The sequence below is a fragment of the Mercenaria mercenaria genome, chromosome 7 (assembly GCF_021730395.1).
Source record: "Mercenaria mercenaria strain notata chromosome 7, MADL_Memer_1, whole genome shotgun sequence".
Taxonomy (NCBI): Eukaryota; Metazoa; Mollusca; class Bivalvia; order Venerida; family Veneridae; genus Mercenaria; species Mercenaria mercenaria.
This window is the reverse complement of record NC_069367.1, coordinates 46,077,501-46,103,245: the sequence shown is the minus strand read 5'-3', so window position 1 is coordinate 46,103,245 and position 25,745 is coordinate 46,077,501. Positions and strand designations below refer to the sequence as shown.

The 25,745-nt window shown below is 34.9% G+C and overlaps 1 protein-coding gene across 2 annotated transcripts in view; it reads right to left on the bottom strand.

The window, feature by feature from the left end:
* Positions 1-754: 754 nt before the first annotated feature.
* The window catches only part of LOC128558583 (5'-nucleotidase domain-containing protein 3-like), a 41,638-nt gene continuing 16,647 nt past the window's right edge, over positions 755-25,745 (bottom strand). Inside the window, exons 8-17 of one of the 2 annotated variants that reach the window (XM_053548331.1) lie at positions 20,363-20,423; positions 19,662-19,764; positions 17,055-17,156; positions 16,703-16,784; positions 15,855-15,941; positions 15,071-15,124; positions 13,998-14,084; positions 12,038-12,058; positions 4,986-5,050; positions 755-3,913 (exon numbers count right to left, since the gene is read on the bottom strand). In XM_053548331.1, the coding sequence (XP_053404306.1) occupies positions 3,679-3,913; positions 4,986-5,050; positions 12,038-12,058; positions 13,998-14,084; positions 15,071-15,124; positions 15,855-15,941; positions 16,703-16,784; positions 17,055-17,156; positions 19,662-19,764; positions 20,363-20,423 (897 nt within the window). In that variant the 3' untranslated portion in view covers positions 755-3,678. The remainder of the gene's footprint in view (positions 3,914-4,985; positions 5,051-12,037; positions 12,059-13,997; positions 14,085-15,070; positions 15,125-15,854; positions 15,942-16,702; positions 16,785-17,054; positions 17,157-19,661; positions 19,765-20,362; positions 20,424-25,745) is intronic. The other variant, XM_053548332.1, reaches the window with a different exon arrangement.

Genomic DNA, 25,745 nt, shown 5'->3' with positions numbered 1-25,745 from the left:
ACAGCGGTCATTCAGGTCACTTTTGCTCTACAGCAGTCATTCAGGTCACTCGTTGCTCTACAGCAGTCATTCAGGTCACTTGTTGCTCTACAGCAGTCATTCAGGTCACTCGCTGCTCTACAGCGGTCATTCAGTTCACTTGTTGCTCTACAGCAGTCATTCAGGTCACTCGCTGCTCTACAGCGGTCATTCAGTTCACTCGCTGCTCTACAGGGGTCATTCAGTTCACTTGTTGCTCTGCAGCGGTCATTCAGGTCACTCGCTGCTCAACAGCGGTCATTCAGGTCACTTGTTGCTCTACAGCAGTCATTCAGGTCACTTTGTTGCTCTGCAGCGGTCAGCAATCATTAAAGACTTCAGGACTGCCCCTCTTCACAGTTGCTTGCAATCCAGTTTGTCAGTTTGAATAAAACCAAATTCTGAGACCTGAATCAAAATATACCGGTAAGCATTTGATTGGTTGTTCCAGAGTATATGTAAAACTTACTGTAACATTTCATTGGTTGTTCTCCAGTGCAAATAAAACTTATTTATGGCAAGTTACCATTCTGAGACTTTCTTAGAAACTCGGTTATAATAATGTGACAAAGCTACATGTATCAAGCTAGCTGATGTAACACAGAGGTGGGCTCTTCCACAGAAAGGCTAGAAAACTGCTATCTCACAGTCTTGCTGACTTTGTTTTCATGAAACAGACCTGCAGTTTAATATTGAAAAGACTTGATACATGTTTTGTATAAATGATAAATGACTCTACACTGCATAAATTTTAATGTTAAAACTGTAACAAATTAAAAACAACAATGTATTAATTTAAACAAAACACATTTTAAAATCCTAATCATCTATCGGTATCTACTGGCACTTCAAAAATGCTACTTTAAAGCCCTAACAACAATACTATTATAGTGAACACAACATTCAATATTACATGACCTTACATATAAATCACTGGTCAATAGTTTGTGCTATTGACTGGTTTATAGTTAAACACTGCTCTGATAGGTTAAAGTAAAATTAAGAGATTTATTCCTCATGCATTTCTTTCCAGTCAGTGGTAAAAATATCGGCCCTAGGTATCAATACAAATACTGCTATACGTATCTTTCATGTACTAGAAAGAACTGATGTACATATCTGAAAAGGGATAAAATCTCGAAACTTTACCAAGAGGACATGATTTTGCAAAGATGTAATGGGAAATTGATCAGTCAAAATTTCCAAGTTGATTAATCAGTACAATACTTTGCCTGATCATCAATTAGTCATGATTAAAACCAGAGGCAAAACTGGTATCCAAAACTAGAGCAGCAAACATGTTTAACTTCAGAAAAGTAAAACCACTCCAGTTGAATATTCTGTCCGTGACTGGTTCGTTTTTCACAATTCTATTTCAATAAAAAATCATTATACATATGCATTGACAGGGAAGAATAGCAGTACAAATGAATGCTAAACACTAAATTTATCTTATTTTGTGGTACTGCAAGTACATCAGAAATTGCTAATGATACAAAAGAATTGGCAAAAATCATGATGTGAAGCATTTTACAATGATCGTTAAGCATAATAATAAATCAGCATATCACCACTACTTCATTAAGTTACATCTATCACAGAAAAAAATAATTAAATATCATGTTTAAACTATATTAAATCTGAAGTAATTTATATCTAGTAAAAATGTTTAAAACCTTTCATGAGTGAGTTTGTCATAATTCAAGTTGTAATTATATTGAGATTTCAATGCATACACCAACTGGAAGTCCCTATAAAAAATTTTACACATCAGCCAAGAATTACTAACAAATGAAACAACTGACACAAAAGGCATATAAACACAATTTTCAGCAGCAAAAAAATTCTGCAACTGCTTTTGGTAGTCTAACTTTGGTTATAATTTTAAAGCAATGTCCTATGTATTTACTAAAATATTTGATAAAATCCTAGACCTACCAGTAAAAGTATGTGACGTGAAAACTTTACACAAATACCTAGAAGTGACACTAAACAATACACACCACAACAACACTATGTTCTTGGTCATTACACACTAAAATATTTCTTTTATGAAATAAACAAACCGAAGTACGGTACTGTTTTCTTTGAGTCAATCTAACACTGAAATATTTCAAACTGACTTAAACACTAAATGCAATATTTTACACTATATAACTGCTCCAAGCATGTCAAAGTTTTAGTCCAGACAAGTTCTCAAATGACCTTCCACTTTGAGGCAGTGGCCTTGAGTTTTTGCATGTAACTCAGTCTCATTGAGCCAACATTTACGCATAAAAGAAATAAAACTGCTTCATGCATGTAAAAGTTATAGCCCAGACAAGCTCTAAAATGACCTTTGACGCCCAAATGTGGACTTGAATTTAAGATAGTGGTTTGCATGTGGCACTCCATCTAATTCAGGGAAACATTTTTGCCAAATAAAAAAACCCAGAAAGACTGCTGCATGCATATAAGTTATGGCCTGAACAAAATCTGACATGAACTCTGATCCCTAACTGTGACCGTGACCTTTGAGATATGGAATTGGTGTTTGTACAGGAGAATCTGTCTCATTGATTGCAACATTTATGCAAAGTATGAAAAAGATTGCTCCATGCAGGTCAAAGTTATAGCCCAGACAAAATCAGATATATGACTTACATACACCAAACAGCAATTCTGATGAATAGCGTCAAGCTCATCACAACTGGGCTCAACAATTCATTCAACAGTCTAGTGTGGAATATGAGTTTGGAAAAAACATTCAACAACACTGGAAATGGTAACCTCACAATGACCAAAACTCATAAAATCTTCTACATAAAAATTATGCTTACACGTACCTGACCTCCTTTGATAGAAATGTAACTAAGGTTAACTGATATCAGTTTTACTGAGACTAGATTTTCTAATGCTATCAGAAAAACAACAGAGATGTAAAAACTTGCATATAATTGGCATGCATAACTAACATTGGATAAAATCAGCTGTCATATAAAATGCTATTTCATTAAAAAAAATTACTAAAACTAAAATGTATATTAAACAGTTCATAAAACAATACCATAAATCTTATAAAGAAAAACAATGGAATTAAAAAATCTGCAAAAAAAACATGTCATCATTTTTAAAACACAGAAACTGGTGATTTGCAAATTTGTACAACTTCTGAACACTGTTGGACACTCAGTCACTGTTGTTGCATAGATAAATCTAACACCAGCTTCATAGTGGGGATTGACACAACTATGTTTAGAAATACACCCAAACTGTTCATACATGAACTTATTGTCATACATGTTGCAGCATGCAAAATTAACACAAAAAGTTACTCTATTAAACCTGAGCTTTTGATTATGAATCTCTTTTTAATCTCAAATTTTATAATGACTGGGAACGTGGCGATTACTGTCAAGCCCCTGTTTACTTGACTGTATGGCATCCATGTATATGGTGTGTGTACTACATTTACAACATTATGCTAATTTGAGTTCCATACAACCTCTCAGGGTATGGGTATGGCTGTTCAAATCATGTCACAATGCTTCTTTAATAGATGATGAAATCTGGTAGAAATTTACAATTTTCACAACTATTTTTGCATGATACAGATTGGTGTATTTAAACCACTTCAGTCAATTCAGATTTAATCTTATCAGTTTTTTTATCTGTATTATTTCACACTGGTTTGATGCACTGTGCATGGGAAGGGTCATTGAATGGATAAGGTTCGTGGGGTAATGCTGTTCTTCTAGGATAAAATGTGTTGTCTACAGAGTATTGCAGCAGGTTGGTCAAGGACGATGTATAGATGTCAGCAAATCTTGCCATTCGTCGGGAAAAGTAGGTCGGGTTGTGATGTGTCCGGAACATACTACCAAATCTTTCATTGCACAATGATTTCAAGTGAGACCTGAAAACAAATTAAATTACAACATGTAAAATTAGCAAAACTAATCCAGCAAATAGAACTGTAAATATAGTCATAACTCGATCTTAAGTATATGTGTCATCTCCTAAATAACTGTAAGTCCCCTTTTCACCACCACCTCCACGGTTAAATTAAATAAAAAGTGCTTCTTAAAATCATTTTGATTATATCTGTATCAGCAGTTAGGAAACCTACCAATATATTTCAGTGAACATTTCAGTAATATGTGACAGTATGTTTACATCAGTAATAACTGATTCAGTCAAAAATATTTGCCATCACAACCATGCCAGACTCCTCCGCCGAAATAAAACAAGAGGGCCATGACGGCTCGAGATTGCTGAGTTTCAGAGCTTAAACAGGCTAGAGAGAGTGCAACCTTGGAAGAGGACCATAATATGCTCCAGGTGTCAGAAGTTGCAGAGGCAGTAAAAGTTGATGACATAAAATAGTGTGACAGATGAATAACAGTTCAAACACTATATGTTCCTTAGGTCTTTAAAACTGGGTGGCAAAAATATGAACAGACAACTAGAGCAAGCTGAGGGTTTTGGAGAGTCTCTTTATTAGAGTTATCTGAGCCAGCTGTTCCTGAAATGAATTTGTTTTAAAATGTTTCTTTATTTAACTCTAGTAGCCCCCAAAAAGGAGGCAACATGTGCCCATTTGATCAAGTTTGAAAGAGGACCTTACAATGATGCTAGACCAAGTTTTGGTAAAGATTCATCAAGCCAGTAATGAGAAGAAGAAGTTGTTTAAAGGTATTTCTATTTTTAGGTCTAGTGGCCCCGAAAAGGGGCTGGGTGCCCCCATTTGAACAAATTTGGCAGCAAACCTTACAATGATGCTAGAGACCAAGTTTAATGAAGATCTATTTGACAGTTCATGAAAAGCACTGGAAGTGGAGCTTTTGCTAGAAGCTATCCAAAACTAGTAAATCAGGTATAACACAATATGCTGCAAAACAAAATAAATATTCCTGTTCACATAGTAATGACTAAAGGTAAAGTGGAACATATCTACACGTTCCCACGATTAAAATAGAGGTTATTACCTCAACTGTGACCTCTCCTCAAGCAACTCTGGAATCATCTCAAGGCTTTCTTCACTGCCAGCATCCTATAAACAGACATTACTCTACTGTCATGAAATCATATTTCATTGCTGAAACTTTAAGGAAGCATTAAGATTACTATTCCTAATTGTTCATTTCTGTCAGATTTCAACTTAAGGAGGTAGGTTACCTTGTTACCAGGGTAAATTCAAATTAGTTTAACCGCAGCAATTTTTTGTATTTCGTGTAATTTAATGTTTTAACTGCTACAATCTCAATTTCTTTTATCTCTGGCCCTTCAAGTACAATTTTTATACAGGTCTGAAGAACATGACCCTCTAAAGGTATTTTATATAGAAAGAAGAAGGAAAATACATATATTTAACAGTTTTCAGTGCATTTTGGTTTCATTGTTATCCGTAGGTCTGCATAATTAATAATTTTACTAGTATGCGCGTTAGCTTTCTAATATAGCTTAAAATATAATATGTCTCGGGGGCTCGTGTTTCCATGGTAACGCATTTTCCCTCATTTTTAAACTACTATGTATGAAAACGGGTTTTTCGACGGCTTCAGTGCCATTCTGTTAATGACCAACATGGAATATTTGGGTAATATTATTAGCAAAATACCAAGCACTTTACATGGTACCCTATTTTTCTTAAAGTTTAAAGTAACCATGGCTACAGAGATGTTTAAAACAGCTTATATCTTGCTTTTTATCATAATTTCTTATAAAAAAAAAATTAAATAAGATAATCTTTCTTGTTAATGTAGCTTTAAAGCATTTTAATTCTAATGTAAGTAATATTTTCGTATTATTTGCATTTACTTAAACAAATTTCACAGCTTAAATACTTACAGCAGCCCCTCGTCCGACATTTTTTTATGGAAAAATCGTTCTGCATGCTGCTATTATTATTATGGATATTGTTGAAATGAAAATAAAATGCCGAAACTGTGTTCCTTAAATAGACCAGTGTCAACGCTTTTGAATTTTACATTTAGATTTATAGGTCATGGGCTTCGTTTCCATGGTAACATCAATTTAATTCAAGAAACCACAATTTTCTAGTGAAATTTGAACAATTTTAGAGCTTAGTTTTAATATATAAGAAACAAATTATCAACGGAAACTGAAAAATAGGTATTACAAATCAAACTGCCCAATATTTATTTGAAAATGGCCGTATTAAGTAACCTTTCACCCAGCTATATTCCCAATAACATTGGTAACCATCATCCATTTTCTTACATTCCGCATAACATTTCAATATAATTATATAAAAGAAGCAAAATATTGATTATTATTCAGAGTGAAAGATACATAAAAAATATTTCAGTAAATAGTGGCTGTTTAAAAATAGTTTAGGTAAAGAAAATGCACAGAATAACGTACTTTCAAAATAAAAGCTATTAATTTTGCGCGGTAACTGACACGTAACGTCATTTTAAAGCAACAATGTTTTGAAGTGTTTCTGCGGCAATTTATTAATTATTTCTGCATTATTAAACCATTAAGCATCAGATCGGAGACAGGTTCATGATTTTTTTTCTGAAGAATGGATATACAAACACATTTGGTTTGTCGTAAACGTCGTCATAAATCGTCACGTTAGCTTCCAGCTGGGCATGCACACATACAATATGAAGGTAACCTACCTCCTTAAGACATGATCAGATTGTCTTAAGATTTGGAATGTGTCTCCTCCATATGTTTACTAGCATTATTTAATTATATAGACATCTGCTAAGCCTGCTTTTAGCATTAAAACCTTATAAAACTATAAAAGCCCTGAACATTAAGCAAATCCTTTGGATGAAAAAAAAAAAACAACCTGTAATGTAAAAGGAAATAAAGAAATAAGACATCCACCAATAAAAGCAAGAAAGCAGAGACCAGAACTATTCCAAATTCTTAGAATTTTAGTTTGAATGCAATACTTGCTGAAACAAAGAAAGAGTAGGTCATCTTTATACAGTCAATGAGTCAATGAGGATTGCATTCAAATACTTATTTTACTGATTTATCAAAATAATATATTTAACTGATCATCTCAATCATGATCAGGGACCTAAAGTATATTGAAAACTCGATAATCTGATTTATTTACAAAAAAATTACTGCCTGTTTCATAACAATGATAAACCTCATGAAAGTGATCTTACTACTATATTAATATAAAATATTTGCAAAAAATGGTAAAATGATTTTATGATAAATGTGCAACCATTGTTTTATTGGAATATAAAATAATGGGACAAAACCAAATTCTTGTGTTTCATCTATAGTATGCACAAAATGAAGAAAAATACATGTAGTAATAAGGCTCTGGCCGCACCTTAAAGGGGCCAAGGTTAACAATTTGAACACACTTGACAGAGGTCCATGCCAGGATTCTACTGACCAAATTTGGTGTAATTCTGACCGGTAGTTTCAGAACATAAGATATTTTTGTAAAAATGTTAACACAGGATGAAGGATGTTGGACAATGGACACTGGACCATCTATCTATACTAATAGGTCCTTAGCAAAGTTCAGGTGCTAAAAAGGAATCAAGGTTATATGTAAACTTGCTTATGAAACCACAAATGTATACAAGAGATCACAGAGTGATCTTGGCGCCCACCAATGTGCCATTTTTGAGTGTTCCAAATTTCAAGACTTACTGACTAGCTCAAGGTCAAATTTCATTTCCGTAAACAACACTTTGCATGTGGTCCAAATTCGAAAGCTGTAGCTTGAGAAATGTGAAAGTAGGTCACTAGATCAATTTCAAGGACGAAATGTGAAAGTAGGTCACTAGGTCAAAATCAAGGTCAAATTACACTTCAGAACACAAATTTATGCATGTGGTCCAAATTTAAAGCCTGTACCTTCAAAAATGTGGAAGTAGGTCACTAGGTCAAAATCAAGGTCAAATTTTATTTCGGAACACAGAACTATGCATGTGTTCCAAATTTGAAGCCTGTACCTTCAAAAATGTGAAAGTAGGTCACTAGGTCAATGTAAAGGTCAAAGTTTGTTTCGGTACACAAAACTATGCATGTGGTCCAAATTTGAAGGCTGTAGCTTGAGAAATGTGAAAGTAGGTCAGTAGGTCAAAATCAAGGTCAAATTCCAATTCAGAACACAAAACTATGCATGTGGTCCAAATTTGAAGCCTGTACCTTCAAAAATGTGAAAGTAGGTCACTAGGTCAAAGTCAAGGTCAGAGTTTTTTTCAGTGCACAAAACTATGCAAGTGGTCCAAATTTGAAGGCTGTAGCTACAGAAATGTGAAAGTAGGTCACTAGGTCAAAATCAAGGTCAACTCATGTCAAGGTTCATCTTGCCACTCAAAACCATACATGTGGTCCAAATTTGAATGTTGTAGGTTATTGACAAGAAGATTTTAAAATCTTTTCCCTATATAAGTGTATATGAACCATGTGACCCCCCAGGGCAGGGCCATATTTGACCCTAGGGGGATAATTTGAACAAACTTGGTAGAGAACCACTAGATGATGCTACATTACAAATGCCAAAGCCCTAGGCTTTGTGGTTTGGACAAGAAGATTTTCAACGTTTTTCCCTATGTAAGTCTATGTAAACCATGTGACCCCCGGGGCGGAGCCATATTTGACCCTAGGGGGATAATTTGAACAATCTTAGTAGAAGACCACTAGATGATGTCATATACAAAATATCAAAGCCCTAGGCCCTGTGGTTTTGAACAAGAGGTTTTTCAAAGTTTTCCCCTATATAAGTCTATATAAACCATGTGACCCCCGGGGCGGGGCAATATTAGACCCCAAGGAAATATTTTGAATCATCTTGGTAGAGGACCACTAGATGATGCTTCATACCAAATATCAAAGCCCTAGGCTCTGTGGTTTTGGACAAGAAGATTTTCAAAGTTTTTCCCTATATAAATCTATGTAAATTATAGAAATAAACAAAGGGCCATAACTTACTAAAAAATTTTTGAACCAGTCTGATTTTCAGGGGGACACAACTAGGGTACCAATACATCATTCTGACAAAGTTTGGTCAAAATCCCCCAGGTAGTTTCTGAGGAGATGCGATAACGAGAAATTGTTAACGGACGGAAGGACGGACGGACTGACGGACGGACGGACGACAGACCACGGACGCAGAGTGATTTGAATAGCCCACCATCTGATGATGGTGGGCTAATAAAGTTCCAATGAATTTTAGAGCTATTTAAGGAAAACAATAATATTGTCATACATGTACGAGGGTTGTCCCAGAAAATCGCAAACTTTTTTTATTATTTCGAAAACAAGCGACGCATCAAATATTCATTTTAACTGATGTTGTTTCAATGTGTACCCGACAGGACTATAGTGATTAAAATACGATATCTGTCATATTATTAAAGTATTTCTTAAAAAAAAGGATGGCAGTTAGTGCTAGTCGGCGCACGCTCAGTTTTCATCCTACAAAAAGAAGCGGCTTCCTTTTAAATTAATGTAACTTACCCGATGTACATCTCACAAGATTAAAATTTATAACAACAATGTGTGGCACATAATTATATTGCATTTCAAGTCTTTGACTATACTTGTGTCAGAATAGTGACATAATTTTGAAAGTGAATTTCGCACACACTTTCAGAAATGGTGACGTCAGATAAGTTTGCGGCACAGGAAGTATTAATAAAATATTGTGTTGATCGCGGTATTACTCCTTCACAAACAAAACGAGAAATGGAAAATTCTTAAAGTCAGGCAAATGTTAGCATAACACTTGTCTTTACGTTGCACAAACATTTTAAGGAAGGTCGGGTGAGTGATTCAAAGAGAGGGTGACATAATACTTTCATATTTCCTGCACCGCGAACTTACATGACACCGCCATTTCTGAAAGTGCATGTGACCATTACTGTCAAAATTACGTCACTTTTTTAACGTAAGTAAGGTCAAAGACTTGAGACACAACATAAATATGCGCCCCATGTTGCCGTTAACGACAATATAAATTTTAATCTTGTGGGATGTATATCAGGTATGTTCATGAATCTAAAAGGAAGCCGCTACTTTTTGCAGGCAGAAAACTGAGCGTGCGCCGACTAGCACTGACTGCAGTCTATTATTAAAAATAATACTCAAATAGTATGATAATTATTTAATTTTAAACTCTGTAGTCCTGTCAAATATACATTGAAAAAACATCGGCTGAAAAAGTTACTTGATGCATCGCTTATTTTCGAAATAATAAAAAAAGTTCGCGAATTTCTATGACAACCCTCGTACTTATCAAGTCCAACATCCACCTTTCAAGTCCAAAAGCGGGGAATAGTTTTGTCAAAATAAAACACTGAATTTTGAAAGTTGACTTAATGTGTATACCTGCATTATGATCTGAAGTGTGTGTTCCCAGTTTCAATCCAACGCATGCATGGGATATACTGAAGGACACTTCATTTTAGGACATTTTCAAAGTACAAAAAGGGAATTAATTTTGTCAAAATAAAAATTAGAACTACAGGACCTGGTAGAACTTGCATTTCCATCCGTTCAAATATAAAACCTTCATAAGTTTCAGAGATTTTCAAAGATCAATAATTCTGCTACATTTTCCAAGTCAAATAGGGGAAAAATATTCTCAAAACAAAAGCAAGGCTAGTCAATTTGGTGTTTATGATCTTTACGTTCTTTCAATCATATATGACGAACAAGGATGATGTGTATATTAACAGGTTTCAACATAAATAGTTTTCAAAAATATTTAAGGAAATGACATATTTGGGGGCATTTTCAAAGTGAAAAGGGGGAATAATTTTGTCACAACAGGTGCCCAATTAATTAACCTGATTTGTTAACTTGTCTTATGTGCCTTGAACTTATTGCAAGCTTCAAAATAATAATCTGTATGGATTCTAAAGATATTCCAGGAAAAGACTCGGGATGGACAGGACAGGGAAAGATGGAAAGGGACAGAAGTGATTCCTTATAATACAGAACCCACCAAATGAAATTTGACAGGGGTGTAATAAACTAGAAGATATGCTACTTGAAGGAAGCTAGCACAGATTAAGATATAGGGTGTATTATATACACAGAAAAACTATAGTCTAGCAATTAACTTTACTATCAACCATAAGGTGCATACATGTATGTAACCTTGAACAATATTTTTAAAAGGCACCACAGCATTCTGACAGATGGACGAACGGACAGGACAGACAGACTAAATCACTGTCTACAAAATAAAGTCTGGTGTTAAGGATAAGACCTTGCATCACACTATTTAAAAAGTAAGTTCTTTTTTTTTTTTCAATATTTTGTACATGCCAAGTTCTGTGCAAACTCATCTTAAATGTCAAATATGGACTGTAGCTGGAGTTATTATCCAGAACCCCAAAGAATGACTAACTTCCTATCTAAAACCTGGTTATAAATCACACAACAGCATATCACAACTGTTGTATTCCCCCTATATACATCCTGGCCTGAACTTAATAAAAATGCAAAATGGGCAACTGGGTAGAATCATCAATCTTCCATATAAAATATGAGTTTTTTAATGTAAAAGATACAGTGTTTCCAAACACCAATTTTTTTTTAAATATACCATGTAGAATAGTTCAAGAAGTAATAGAGAAAGGATTGCATTCCAAAAATGCAAACAGGCTTTGGTGCAAGCTATATTCATTGTATGTCAAAAAGCTAAATCATTCATACACATGGACCAGCATTTGTAAAAATAGAGCTTAAAGCAATCTAAATAGGGGTGCAGATACATCGAGCATTGATCTAGAAATATGCAAAACATTCTGGACAGGAAAGAGCGGAAATATACACTTTGAAAACTTTAGAATATAAGATAGTTTATATAGCAAACAAAATCATGACTTTAGACAATTTCTATTTTGTATACCAAATGGTTATCTTTTCATTGTAATTTTCTTTGTTATTTCAACAACAAACAACACAGACCATGCAGAGACAGACATATGTCATGGGAGTATTACTGGTTTTAACATCTACTCGAATATTTCTAGATCACTACAATTTAATATAACTGGGAAAGGTGTAAATCAACCTGTCTGCAGCTCTGTGCCTCCTACAAAAATCAGAACATATTCTACTATACATAATCTGCACAAACTCAGGCCGCCCTTAAAAATATGTTTGTTTGCTGCTTCTGACCCAGTACTTCAAGGAGTAGATTAGCCGGTTGACAATTATCTTTTTTTTCACCAGAATCAATGAAAGAATTGCCATTATCAGGGTTTTAGTGATTACACATCAGACCTTTCTTTTTGGAAGATGAACATAAAAGCCACTTCACATAAAATGTTATACATAGAAACAAAAATAGAAATTTAATGAACAGAGAAAAATATTTTACTTTCTGGGGCAAATTTTTCTGACTAGCGGAAGTCTGGTAGGTTGGGTAAGAGCAGCAAACAAACAAAATTTTAATTAAGGCCTATTCAAGCTACTTCAACCAATATGAAGCCAGTACTGCATAATTCAGCCACAACAAAACATTTGATTTTTTCACATTCTCTGAAAATTTGTTTAAGTACTTTATATACTCACCCATAAGGCTAATCAATTTCAACATGGGTTCAAATTTTTTGGAAAACATTTACTTCATAGTTTTGTAGATAAGAAGAAATTGAAATTTTCAATTCACTCAGTTTTAGATACTGGATTTGAATTCTCACATAAAAATAAACACAACAAATGTCAAGAAGAATCATAGAAAATAGTATGACATTATTTCAAAATGTTTACAGTAAAAATTACTGAAGTAAAGTAAATCAAGTAGGTAATGTATTATGCCTCTACTTTTGTTCTAGACAGACATATGGGTGAATATATTCAGCAAATAATGGTACAATATTTAAATTTCTTGTTCATAGATGGGCAAACCTTTTCAATATTTTCACTTCACAATTATTTGCTATTAACTGTGTATACATATGACACTGAAAAATAATAAAAGACCAAGTTTTTGATTAACCTATGTGATTTATGCTGATCTTATTAATCCTTCCAAAAGTGTATCAAACACTTACTTCTGTCTAAAGTATGTTTTTCTTCTTCTTAGAGACAGTTTGCAAAAATATTGTGTCAATAAATGAATACCAAAGGTACTTTTACAAAATCCCAATGTATCCAAATACACTGAAATTTTGCTCAAAAATATGAACAAGTTACTTAAAATTATAAACAACAGTTTTCACAACATATTTTGATAAACTGCCTTGCTCTACAATGGTACTTTTCTAAGCACAAAACAAATGACCAACCAATTCTTAAAGCATATCTATTGATAAGGTAGCAAAATACTACTTTAACAACAAATGCAGCAACTGAAAAATGATCTATAGTAAATAATGCATAATAAATTAAAAAGTAACTTATATGTATAAACAGATTGCACTTATTTATGTGGCCCAGTAGAAGACACAACTTTACAACACACATGTAAATTTATGGAGGAACATTCCGCTAATAACAACCACAAACATTCTGAAGAATTTTGAAAAAAAAAACCCAACTAATCCTAACTTACAACAGAGACATGAAAATTCCACAAAAAAAGGTTTTACAAATTGCAAAATTTAGCAATGTTGACTCTGACCTTGATCAAATGTTTCTTTTCTTATTACAATAAAAGTACAAATGGTGGGTATTTCAGATAAATAGCATGGACATTATAGTTATTGGCTTTCTCTTTTCACTTTTTATGCTATAAAAAAAAATTTCTACCACAAAATACATGTACTTTTAAAAAAAAGGCATCAGAGTTATGGTTCTTGGCTTGCTTAGTTAATGCACAATGATAAACAAGGGTACAATGTTCCAAGACTATATCTCTTATAATTTTCAAAATAAGTGGACCTAAACACTACATGCACAGTAACACTAACACTGGCCTACTAAAACATATACTTATCTTTCTGAATACACTTTTTTGTTGTCCTTATATATTTAAGTTAACAGATCTGAGTAAACAATGTAATAAAGTAAATAATGTTATGTTATACCTGCATCTCCTCCAGTAGGTACTGCAGTGCAATCAACCATCGTACCGACGCTTTATAGTCTGGTGATGTTATTACTTTAATCTCAGACTGAAAAACAGAAAATGCCAAGGAAATGAAAGTCTCTATCTATATGGCTACTTTCAAAACCTTTTTTTATTGAAGAAAGAACCGAGGTGCCCATCTAGACATTATTTCAGACACAGTCAGGCAACTTCGTAGAACCATGAACCTTCCACATGTTAGAATACAGCTTCCTGGCATGAAACCATTAATTGTCATAGAATCTGAAGTCATTATTGTGAGGGGCAAGTGATTCAAAGTAAGACACTTTAAACACCTCCTCCCCAAGTTTTTTGGGGGTAATTACATAAACATAAAGTCTTGCAGTAAAATTGTGTGAGGTCATTAAATGAAACAAAGAGCATTGTCTGCAGCTAAAAATATTTTCAATGACTTTTTCTCTGTCATTCTCTTGAATTTGAAATCTACTTTAATGGTACATCACCAGCTAGACTAGCTACTAGTCTGATAATAAGTTTTTTATATACTAATGTATTTCCTTGTCAGATATCTTTCATTTATAGATAGCTCCCTTTTGAATATCTGGCTGTATATCAGACCTTACATTCGGCAGCAAGAAAAGGTAACCATGTTATAACTATGAAGGGAAGTAATTTAACATAAAATATGAGAAGAGACTATGACTGGCAAATGTAAGGACTGAGACCAGTCTAATCACAAGCCTACTGATCAAGCAGTTGTGGTTGTAAGGCAAATGTTTTCTATGTTCTCTTGTTTTCTATGGGAAGTTGAGAACATTCAAGTTCTGGTACTGAATACAGGAACTCTATTTTCTTCTGTTACTATAAATGATGTCACAGTATATTAAATTCTGCTGAAAAATAGCACTAAAGTCATATCAAGCATGCCATGCCTGGTCGAACTATAAGCAGAAGTATACCAGAGGTAACCAGGCTGAATATAACACTTTCAAAATCTTCAAAAGAACTACACTCACAAGATAACTCCTCTAAGCTTTCTCTCTCTGTTATTAAGTTTAAACATACATGTACCTCTAATTCAGGAATAATTGCCCCTGTCCTCCAACTGTGCTTCAATGATGGATCCTAGACAACAGAAACAGTGTAACTCTATAGGCATACTTTATACCAACAAAGTAATAACTACAAATGCAAATACTAATGGCAATTTATAGTTTGAAATCTGTTATTTATATGTATCTTTCTCATATTATAGACTTGTGCACTTATTTTCACATAACTGACCAACAAAATTAATTTGATTTGCTTAACAGCCATTTAATTAACTTTTAATAATACACCATATACTATATAGATATGTCGACCTCTCCGCACACTATATAATACCCCTATAGCAAAAGCTTCCTGTACCAAATAAAGACCTGTTAACAAATCTGATTTTTATAACTGTGGAAAAGGTTTAAAGGGCTATAATAACTGCAATCCATTCATCTGTTCAAGAGTTTATGAATGGAAAATTCACGCCATCAAAAATAAACGGAATTGAAATTTGTCTTTATTTTATATTTGTAACCTGTAAACCAAGAATTAACTTAATCCAGGCATCCTTTCAAGAGTTATTAGAAGTGCACTGATGGACAGATGCATTGATATGGAGACTCCAGTACACCATCCCTTAAATTTTGTTCACAGGGAGATAAATACTATAAAGTTTTGTACGTCATGGTTTAAGACAGGAATAGCAATGAATAGAGTAATTCTCTTTGATACACAGAGATTTTCATACGAAAAAGAACACCAATATTCATTCCTAAAACTATTCCACAAATATTCAGTTTACATTGTATATACTTACAGCTAAATCTGTATAAACATGATCTCCAAAGTACAGAACTTTTGAACCATACCAGCCTGTCATATGCTGAAAATCATGGAAGTTACCCTGCAAAGAAACATGTAGAATTAACAAATTTTGGGATATTTCTTCTTTCTTTTTCCAAAGATGTCCAGCTATCAATGACTTTTACCAGAAAAATTGTAATATTTTAACTGATCAGTTCAATCAACATTTATTACTTGTTGCTGTCTATTTGTATTGTCTTATTTTTTAACACATGCAGAATCTGAACTGTTTTCATGCAGTAGAACACACTGACAGTGAGATAACAAAAACACTTTGTAATAACTATGTAAAACGTTCAAGTAAGACCTCAAATTGCCTAACTGTTGTATGTGCAGTAACGTAATGACACAAACATTTTGTTATTGTTAAGTTTTGAGTCAAACATGCATAATTTAGGTTCCTCGATAGCCTAATGGTAGAGCGTCCGCTTCAGTGCGGCTTTGATCCCTGGCCGCCTCATACCAAAGACATGAAAAGATATGAAAAATGGTACCAGTAGCTCCCTTGCTTGGCACTCAGCATTAAAATGGAAACTGGCCTCTTCTCTCATACCCTCGTGGCAATGGATTCCATCAGGAATTGTTTCAGGTATGGGCAGGCACTGGGCAGAACCAGCAAACTTCAGTATGTCTGCTGGATGGCTTCCTCACATGAATAATTCTAAATCCAAAGTAAGGTTTCAGACCAAAATCAGTGAAAGGCAAGTGATCTGAAGGAGACCCTCAAAATAATCAAAACCATTTTGTTTTTCATTCATTTTTGTCTAGTTTAGGCTACAGAAAAAATAATTAATAAGCAACCTGAATATAGACTTGACCTTTGTCCAACTGTTTCACTCTATGCCATGACCTTTCATTCTTTGGATCATATACACGGAATGGTCTGCAGGTAAAAGAACATAAATGTTTTATCAAATATTCATTGACTTTCAGTCTACTTACTATCTATCTACATTTTTCTATGTATCATCATACAGTAAAACTGGATTTATAATGAAATAATACATGACCTTTTCATAGGGCACAACATTATTTATTTTGTCGGGCTTTAAGTCATACAGACACAATATAGGTCATATGGTTACCTTCCAGCTATTTAAATCAAATAATTTGTAACTAACTAAGACTAACGTTGTACAGTTAAATTTCTTACCTTGTATTCTCATTGAAGAACTTTGGTTTTCTTGCATTTACAACAACAACATCAAATAGATCTATCCAGTTTTCACCCACCATATACTTCATACCAGCATCTCTGTAATGAGTACAAGTCAATATTGTAATAACTCGGCGTTATAAACCACCATTCTTCAAAATTTACGTTCAACAAAAGTTCAAAATTGTCTCAATATACACCTGTATAGCTCAATACAATAAGATTCACATTTGGCTTCAGTATCAGACCTCACTCAAATGGCAGAATGTCAAGAAATGTTGTGATCAGGTGTTAAGACAGAACAGAAGCTATGACAAACACCTGTCATACAGCAAGAATCGCAGATGCAAATTTATTTCAATATCAATGTTAAATCGAATAAATTTCCATTAACATGAAACAGTCGAGTATTATAAATGGCTGTTTCAAAGACAGTAAGATTATGTCTATGCAAACTAAATGCATGTAATAATTGTTATATGAACTCTCTAACCATATTTTGAATAAAATTTAATAAATCTTAAGTAGTTTCACAATTTCACAAACAAAATTCTTCATAAACAAGAGCTGTCCATAAGACAACCAACGCTCCACTCTTCGAATTGCTGTTCCAGAAACAGGAATATTACCCTAACTGTTGAAATATCTACAGAGTTTCAATCCAGTATCTGCATTAGTTTTTGAGATAGTAACCTGCATGCAAAACTTTAACTAGGATTTTCTAAGTCCAAAAGCGGGGCATAATTTAGCCAAAAAGCATGTCAGAGTTATGGGACTTGATACTATCACCTAGTTTTATAACCCTGAATACACATGTGAAGTTTCAAATCAATATCTGCATTAAATTTAGAGATAGGAACTCGCACGCAAAACATTAACCAGAATTTTCCAAGTCCAAAAAGGGGCATAATTTAGCCAAAATGCATGACAGACTTATAGGACTTGAAGCTATCACCTAGTTTTATAACCCTGAATACACGTGAAGTTTCAAATCAATATCTACATTAAATTTAGAGATAGGAACTGGCACACAAAAACATTAACCAGAATTTTCCAAGTCCAAAAGGGGGCATAATTTAGCTAAAATGCATGTCAGAGTTATAGGACTTCATGCTATCACCTGAATACACATGTGAAGTTTCCAATCAATATCTACATTAGTTTTAGAGATATGAACTCGCACGTAAAACATTAACCAGAATTTTCCAAGTCCAAAATTTGGCCAAAATGCACGTCAGATTTATGGGACTTGATGCTATCACCTGAATACACATGTGAAGTTTCCAATCAATATCTACATTAGTTTTAGAGATAGGAACTGGCACGTAAAACATTAACCAGAATTTTCCAAGTCCAAAATTTGGCCAAAATGCACGTCAGATTTATGGGACTTGATGCTATCACCTAGTTTTATAACCCTGAAGACACATTTGAAGTTTCAATTTTATATCTACATTTTTTCTTAGAAAGAAACTTGCATGCAAAACATTAACCAGAATTTTCCAAGTCCAAAAGGGGGCATAATTTAGCCAACATGCAAGTCAGTTATGGGACTTCATGCTATCACCTAGTTTTATAACCAAGAATACACATGTGAAGTTTCAATTCAATATCTACATTAATTTTGGAGATAGTAACTTGCATGCAAAACTTCAACCAGGATTTTTGAAGTCCAAAAAGGAGTTGTGGAACTTGACCAAGTGAGTAGGGCTGTAACAAGTATCTGAGTACTCGGATATCCACGAATTTGACCAAAAGTTCGAGTACGGATATTCCCCATTGTCAAAATCGTTGGATCGCGATCTTTTTCATTAATACATGCAATATGTAAAATTCTATCAATAAAACTAAATAAAAGCCACATTGAACTCTTCAATGAATTTTCTTGCACATCTAAGATGATTATGCGTTGTCAGATTCTAAACCAGATGTAAACAAATGTCTTAGGTAGAGTAAGCACTGATCTTATATTTGAACTAAAATTAATATGAAAACTGTCATAACAGTGAATAAACATTTATCATTTAAGAAATCAAATTTAATAAAAAGTAAAATACAAAATTTCTCTCCAACAAATAAAGTTTTCTTATCAAAAAATGCGAAACTGTTACTAAATATTGTGATATTAATGACCGACGTCATATCGTTCATCTGCACGAATGGCCGAACATTACAGAAGTCCACCCGCGAAACCTGACTTTAATTAATGAGCAAGACATTAAACATAAGTCATAACTGTTAAATTGCGCACAATGAGAACTGCAAAGTTTAGATTCCTTAAAGAAACGGTACTTATATAACAGTCTTGCATTTATGTATTATTATAGGTTGTTGCTGGTGATTTGTGGTTTGAACTGTGAATCGTCAACCCCGACTCGTGAATCGGATCAGATCGCCACTTGTCCGACAATCCACAGCCCTACCAGTGAGTTTGGTAATTGACCTAAAAGTAAAAATAAGTTCAAAAGCTATATGCCTTAAAATGATAGCTATATATACTTGTATGGAAAACTTTAACCAAGGTTTGATGCTAATGCTGATGTCAGGGTGAGTAGAACAGCTAGACTATTCTTTCAATAGTTGAGCTAAAAATAAATTGCTTACATAAATGGAAAACCACTGTTTGTGATGATAAACATACGCTTTCCAGCATTGGTTAACCGGTCTAGAAATGTTTTGATCTCAGGACCATGCTGAAGAAATCTCTCTGAAAAAAAAACAAACAAGAGGGACATCATAGCCCTAAATTCCTCAGTTTAGTTCACAACCTCTACACAATATTAAATGCCAAACATCTAAGCTCTAGGCCTTGAATTTTTGACAAAAGTTTTTCTTAACATATATGTCTCACAATGCATTATGGTTAAAGTTTTTCATATAAAAGTGTATGTAAAATTAGTGAATCATGGTGCAGTCAATTTTGAGTCTGGAAACATGATTTGTAATTGAATAACATTGCTACACAATGCTACAAACCAATTTTAAATGCTGAGACTCACAGTTTTGTAAAAAAATATTATTTTTTTCAGTTGCCATGGCAATCAGAATTCTAAAAACTTTGGTAGAGGACAATCAAAGGAACATCAAGGCCAAGTTTCATTAACTTCCTCCAAATGCTTCTGACAAGTTGTTTAAGAAAAGTGTAAATGGATGAAAGGCGGATGAATGGATGATCCAATGAAGTTAGACCACAGTCAACACAAGTGTTCACCAGATATACACTAGAAACCAAATGGTCTACATACAGACTGACTACTTGTTAGAAGGTGGGAGGGGCATTATCTATGACATTTTTATCAACTCACTTAGATCATCCATGATAGTTCTGTGTAAAACACCAGATGTGTGAACACTCTGTACTGCAGTCTGAAAAGTATTAAATAATTTAGCATTGGGTCTTGGCAAATTGTTACTGACAAAAAAAAAACAACAACTAGAAATCATAATTGAATTCAATCTTTTATAAAGTTTAATCAAACTAATAAAAAACAAGAGGGTCATGATGACCCTTAATCACTCACCTGAGTAATATGAGCCACATGTTTCAAATGACAAACTGATGCTAAAGTATTAGAAAGTAGGTCTTCATGAAGATCCATTGAAAAGTATGGCCTCTAGAGAGGTCACAAGATTTTTCCATTTTTAGACCTACTGACCTAGTTTTTGATCGCACCTGACCCAGTTTCGAACTTGACCTAGATATCATAAAGGTGAACATTCTGACCAATTTTCATGAAGATCCTTGAAAGATATGGCCTCTAGAGAGGTCAAAAGGTTTTTCTATTTTTAGACATACTGACCTAGTTTTTGACCGCAGTTGACCCAGTTTCAAAACTGACCTAGATATCATCAAGGTGAACATCTGACCAATTTTCATGAAGAACCATTAAAAGATATGGCCTCTAAGGAGGTCACAATGTTTTTCTATTTTTAGACATACTGACCTAGTTTTTGATCGCAGTTGACCCAGTTTCGAATTTGACCTATACATCATCAAGTTGAACATTCTGTCCAATTTTCATGAAGATCCATTGAAAGATATGGCCTCTAGGGAGGTCACAAGGATTTTCTATTTTAAGACCTACTGACTTAGTTTTGGACTGCAGTTGACCCAGTTTCGAACTTGACCTAGATATCATGAAGATGAATTTCTGACCAATTTTCATGAAGATCCATTGAAAGATATTGCCTCTAGGGAGGTCACAAGGATTTTCCATTTTAAGACCTACTGACCTAGTTTTGCACTGCAGTTGACCCAGTTTCGAACCTGACCTAGATATCATGAAGGTGAAAATTCTGACCAATTTTCATGAAGATCCATTGAAAAATATTGCCTCTAGGGAGGTCATAAGGTTTTTCTATTTTTAGACATACTGACCTAGTTTTGGACCGCACATGACCCAGTTTCAAACTGGACCTAGATATCATCAAGGTGAACATTCTGACCAATTTTCATGAAGATCCATTGAAAAATATGGCCTCTATATAGGTCACAAGGTTTTTCTATTATTTGACCTAATGACCTAGTTTTTGACCGCAGTTGACCCAGTTTCGAACTTGACCTCAGTGTTCGAAATTCACGGTAGTCCGACAGCCCGTGGCTACCAAATTTCAGCTCGGGCTACTGATTTTCCACAGGTACAAGCCCGACTGGGCTACCGAATTTTCCTCATTTGTTTAAAAAAAACATGCTTATTAAACGAGTACTGCATCGTGATTTTCCAGACTGAGAAACGCTTATGGAAATATTGGTTTTTGCACTCTAACGTGTTGACAATCAAACACAGTGTCAAAGACGTAACCGCAGCGCTAATTGGCTGAATACAATCACCACTAGCGTAACGGATAATTTGATTAGCTTTCACACTTCTCGCGAAAATCTCACAAGTACCTGCAGTAGGCGGAGCTTAAATTATGCTATCAGCGTGTGTGTAAATGTGTATTCAGCACTCGGTATTACATCTTACAAATTGTCAACAGTCCGAGTTGCAATAATTGGCGAGTGCGGATCCTAAAAAATCGGGCATAACAGTTTAGATTTCGTTTTGGCAAGGAGTGTCATGTCCGATGCTTTTGGACTCTGACGATGCTGATCTAGACTGGAGTATTTCGAGTTAAAATTTTTCAAAAACATGGCAAACATGTACTGTATGTCTTTTTTATTACTTCAAACATGCATAGAGATGTTTGTAAAACAAGATGTTATATGGTGCAAAAATTATGTATTTTAAGGTGTTAAAAGTTCGGGCTAGTGAAACTGGTGTCGGGCTTGGAAAATTTTTAATCTGGTAGCCCGAACGGGCTATTGGATTCAAATCTGAATTTCGTACACTGTGACCTAGATATCATGAAGGTGAACATTCTGACCAATTTTCATGAAGATCTCATGAAAAATATGGCCTCTAGAGGTCACAAGATTTTTCTACTTTTAGACCTATTGACCTAGTTTTTGATCGCACATGACCCGGTTTTGAACTTGACCTAGATATCATGAAGGTGAACATTCTGACCAATTTTCATGAAGATCCATTGAAAAATATGGCCTCTAGAGAGGTCACAAGGTTTCTCTATTTTTAGACCTACTGACCTAGTTTTGAAATGCATGTGACTCAGTTTCGAACTTGACCTAGATATCATCAAGATGAACATTCTGACCAACTTTCATAAAGATCCCATGAAAAATGTGACCTCTAGAGTGGTCACAAGCAAAAATTTACAGACAGACGGACGCACGACGGACGCCGCGCGATCACAAAAGCTCACCTTGTCACTTTTTGACTGGTGAGCTAACAAGAGCTGTCAGTGGAGAGCGCGCTCCACTATTCTCAGTGCTTGATAGTATAATATAAGCAATGAGTAAAACTTAACATTACAATAAGTATATTTTAAGTCGAAAAGGGGCCATAATTCAGTCAAATTGCTTGATAGAGTTGCCTCCTCCTTTTTACAGACTGGGGTCATGATGGTAAACAAGTATGCAAAATATGAAAGCAAAATCTCAATGGACTTTAAAATATTTGGGGTGGTACACAAACTTTAACATTTATTCTAAGTCGAAAAGGGGCCATAATGCAGTCAAAATACTTGATAGAGTTGCCTCCTCCTTTTAACAGACTGGGGTCATGATGGTAAACAAGTATGCAAAATATGAAAGCAAAATCTCAATGGACTTTAAAAATATTTGGGGTGGTACGCAAACGTTAACATTTGTGTGACGCTCACGCCGGGGCGAGTAGGATAGCTCCCCTATTCTTCGAATAGTCGAGCTAAAAACCATTCTATAAAGTTCTTTACATAATATTTCTTATTTATGCAAGTTGCAAGGTGATTTAAATTCTGTTAAATGCAGACATATCTACAAAACTAGAAGATGCTTTTGTAGAAAAGCACATATCTCCCCAATGCATAGCAGAAATAGCCAAAAAGCCGATAGGGGACAGGAGCAAAAGTCCAAGAAAAACCGATGGTGGCTGCAATTGGGCTCATCTACTCAGCATTTTCAATCATCCCAAGAAGTTTCAACATTCTGGGCCTAGTGGTTTGGAAACTGTTTCCATGTTCTGGCCTCTGTGACTCTGACCTTTGATCGAGTGACCCAAATATCAATAGACGTCATCACCTCCGAATGTCCAATCATCCTATGAGGTTTAACATTCTCAAGTTATTGATCGGAAATAGTTTTCCATGTTCAGGCCCCAACGACCTTGACCTTTGCTCAAGTGACCCCAAAATCAACAGGGGTGATCTACTCTACATGTCCAATCATCCTACGAAGTTTCAACATTCTGGGCCAAGTGGTTCTAAAACTATTGATTGGAAAGAGTTTTCCATTTTCAGGCCCCTGTAACCTTGACCTTTGCTCAAGTGACCCTAAATTCAATACAGGTCATCCACTCTGTAAGTCCTATCACCCTATGAAGTTTGAAGGTTCTGGATCAAATGATTCTCAAGTTATTAATCAGAAACGGTTTTCCAATTTCTGGCCCCTGTGACCCTGAACTACTCTACATTTCCAATCATCCTATGAAGTTTCAACATTCTGGGTCAAGTGATTCTCAAGTTATTGATCAGAAACGATTTTCCATGTTCAGGCCCGTGACCTTGACCTTTGATCGAGTAACCCCAACATCATGACCCTGGATCGCTCACCTGAGTAATATAAGCTACATGTTTCAAATTTTAAACTGATGATAAAATATTAAGGAAGTCAGTAGGTCACATTCATGGTCAATGAACTTCAGTTTTACCATTGGTGTGCAAAACTGTGTACGTCATCAAAATTTTAAGGCTGCATCTTTAAAAAACAAGAAAGTAGGTCAGTAGGTCAAGGTCACAGTCAAGTGACATCATATTACTTGGGGTCATCAGGTAATTATAATTAAACAGAAATAGGATCAGATGATTTTTTAAGTATTTTTTCTTATAAAACTCACATAATAACTAAGTGACCCCAAGGCGGGACCTCTTTTAACCCCAGGGGCATAATTTGAACAATTTTTGTGATGGACTACAAGGCAATGCATCAAACCAAATATCAAAAGCCTAGGTCGTATGGTTTGAGACAAGAAGATTTTTAAAGTTTTTTTCCTATATGTCTATATAAAACTTGGGACCCCCAGGGCAGGGCCTCTTTCATCCCAGGGGTACAATTTGAACAATTTTGGTTGAGGACCATAAGACAATGCTACAAACCAAATATGGTTTCAGACAAGAAGATTTTTAAACTTTTTTTCCTATATAAGTCCATGTAAAACTTGGGACCCGTGGGGCCCTGGCCATATTTTACCCTAGGGGGATAATTTTAACAATCTTGGTAGAGGACCACTAGATGATGCTACAAACCAGATATCAAAGCCCTAGGCCATGTGGTTTTGTATAAGAAGATTTTCAAAGTTTTCCCTATGTAAGTCTATATAAACCATGTGACCCCTGGGGCGGGGCCATATTTGACCCTAGGGGGATAATTTGAACAATTTTGGTAGAGGACCACTAGATGATGCTACATACCAGATATCAAAGCCCTAGGTCCTGTGGTTTTGGACAAGAAGATTTTTAAAGCTTTTCGTTTCGGTTGCCATGGCAACCAGAGTTCTGCATGGAATTCAATTCTTTGAATAATTTTGAAAGGGGGCCACCCAAGGATCATTCCTGTGAAGTTTGGTGTAATTCTGCCCAGTGGTTTTTAAGAAGAAGATTTTTTTAGAAAATGTTGACGGACGCACGACACACGACGGACATTGAGCACAAAACCCCTAAAAATATTAGGGGCTATCTACTTTGTAAGCCCTGTCATCCAATGAAGTTTGAAGGTTCTAGGTCAAATGGTTCTCCAGTTACTGATCGAAAATGAAGTGTGACAGGCAGATTACCACTGTGACCTTGACCTTGGTTTGAAGGTTCTGGGTCAAATGATTCTCAGTTATTGACCGGAAATGGATTTCCATGTTCTGGTCCCTGTGACCTTGTCCTTTAATAGAGTGACCCCAAAATCAATAGGGATTATCTACTCTGCATGTCCAATCATCCAATGAAGTTTCAACATTGATCGGAAATGGTTTTCCATGTTCAGGCCCCTGTGACCCTGACCTTTGATGGAGTGACCCTGAAAACAATAGGGGTCGTCTACTCTATAGGCTCTACCACTCTATGAAGTTTAAAGGTTCTAGGTCAAATGATTCTCCAGTAATT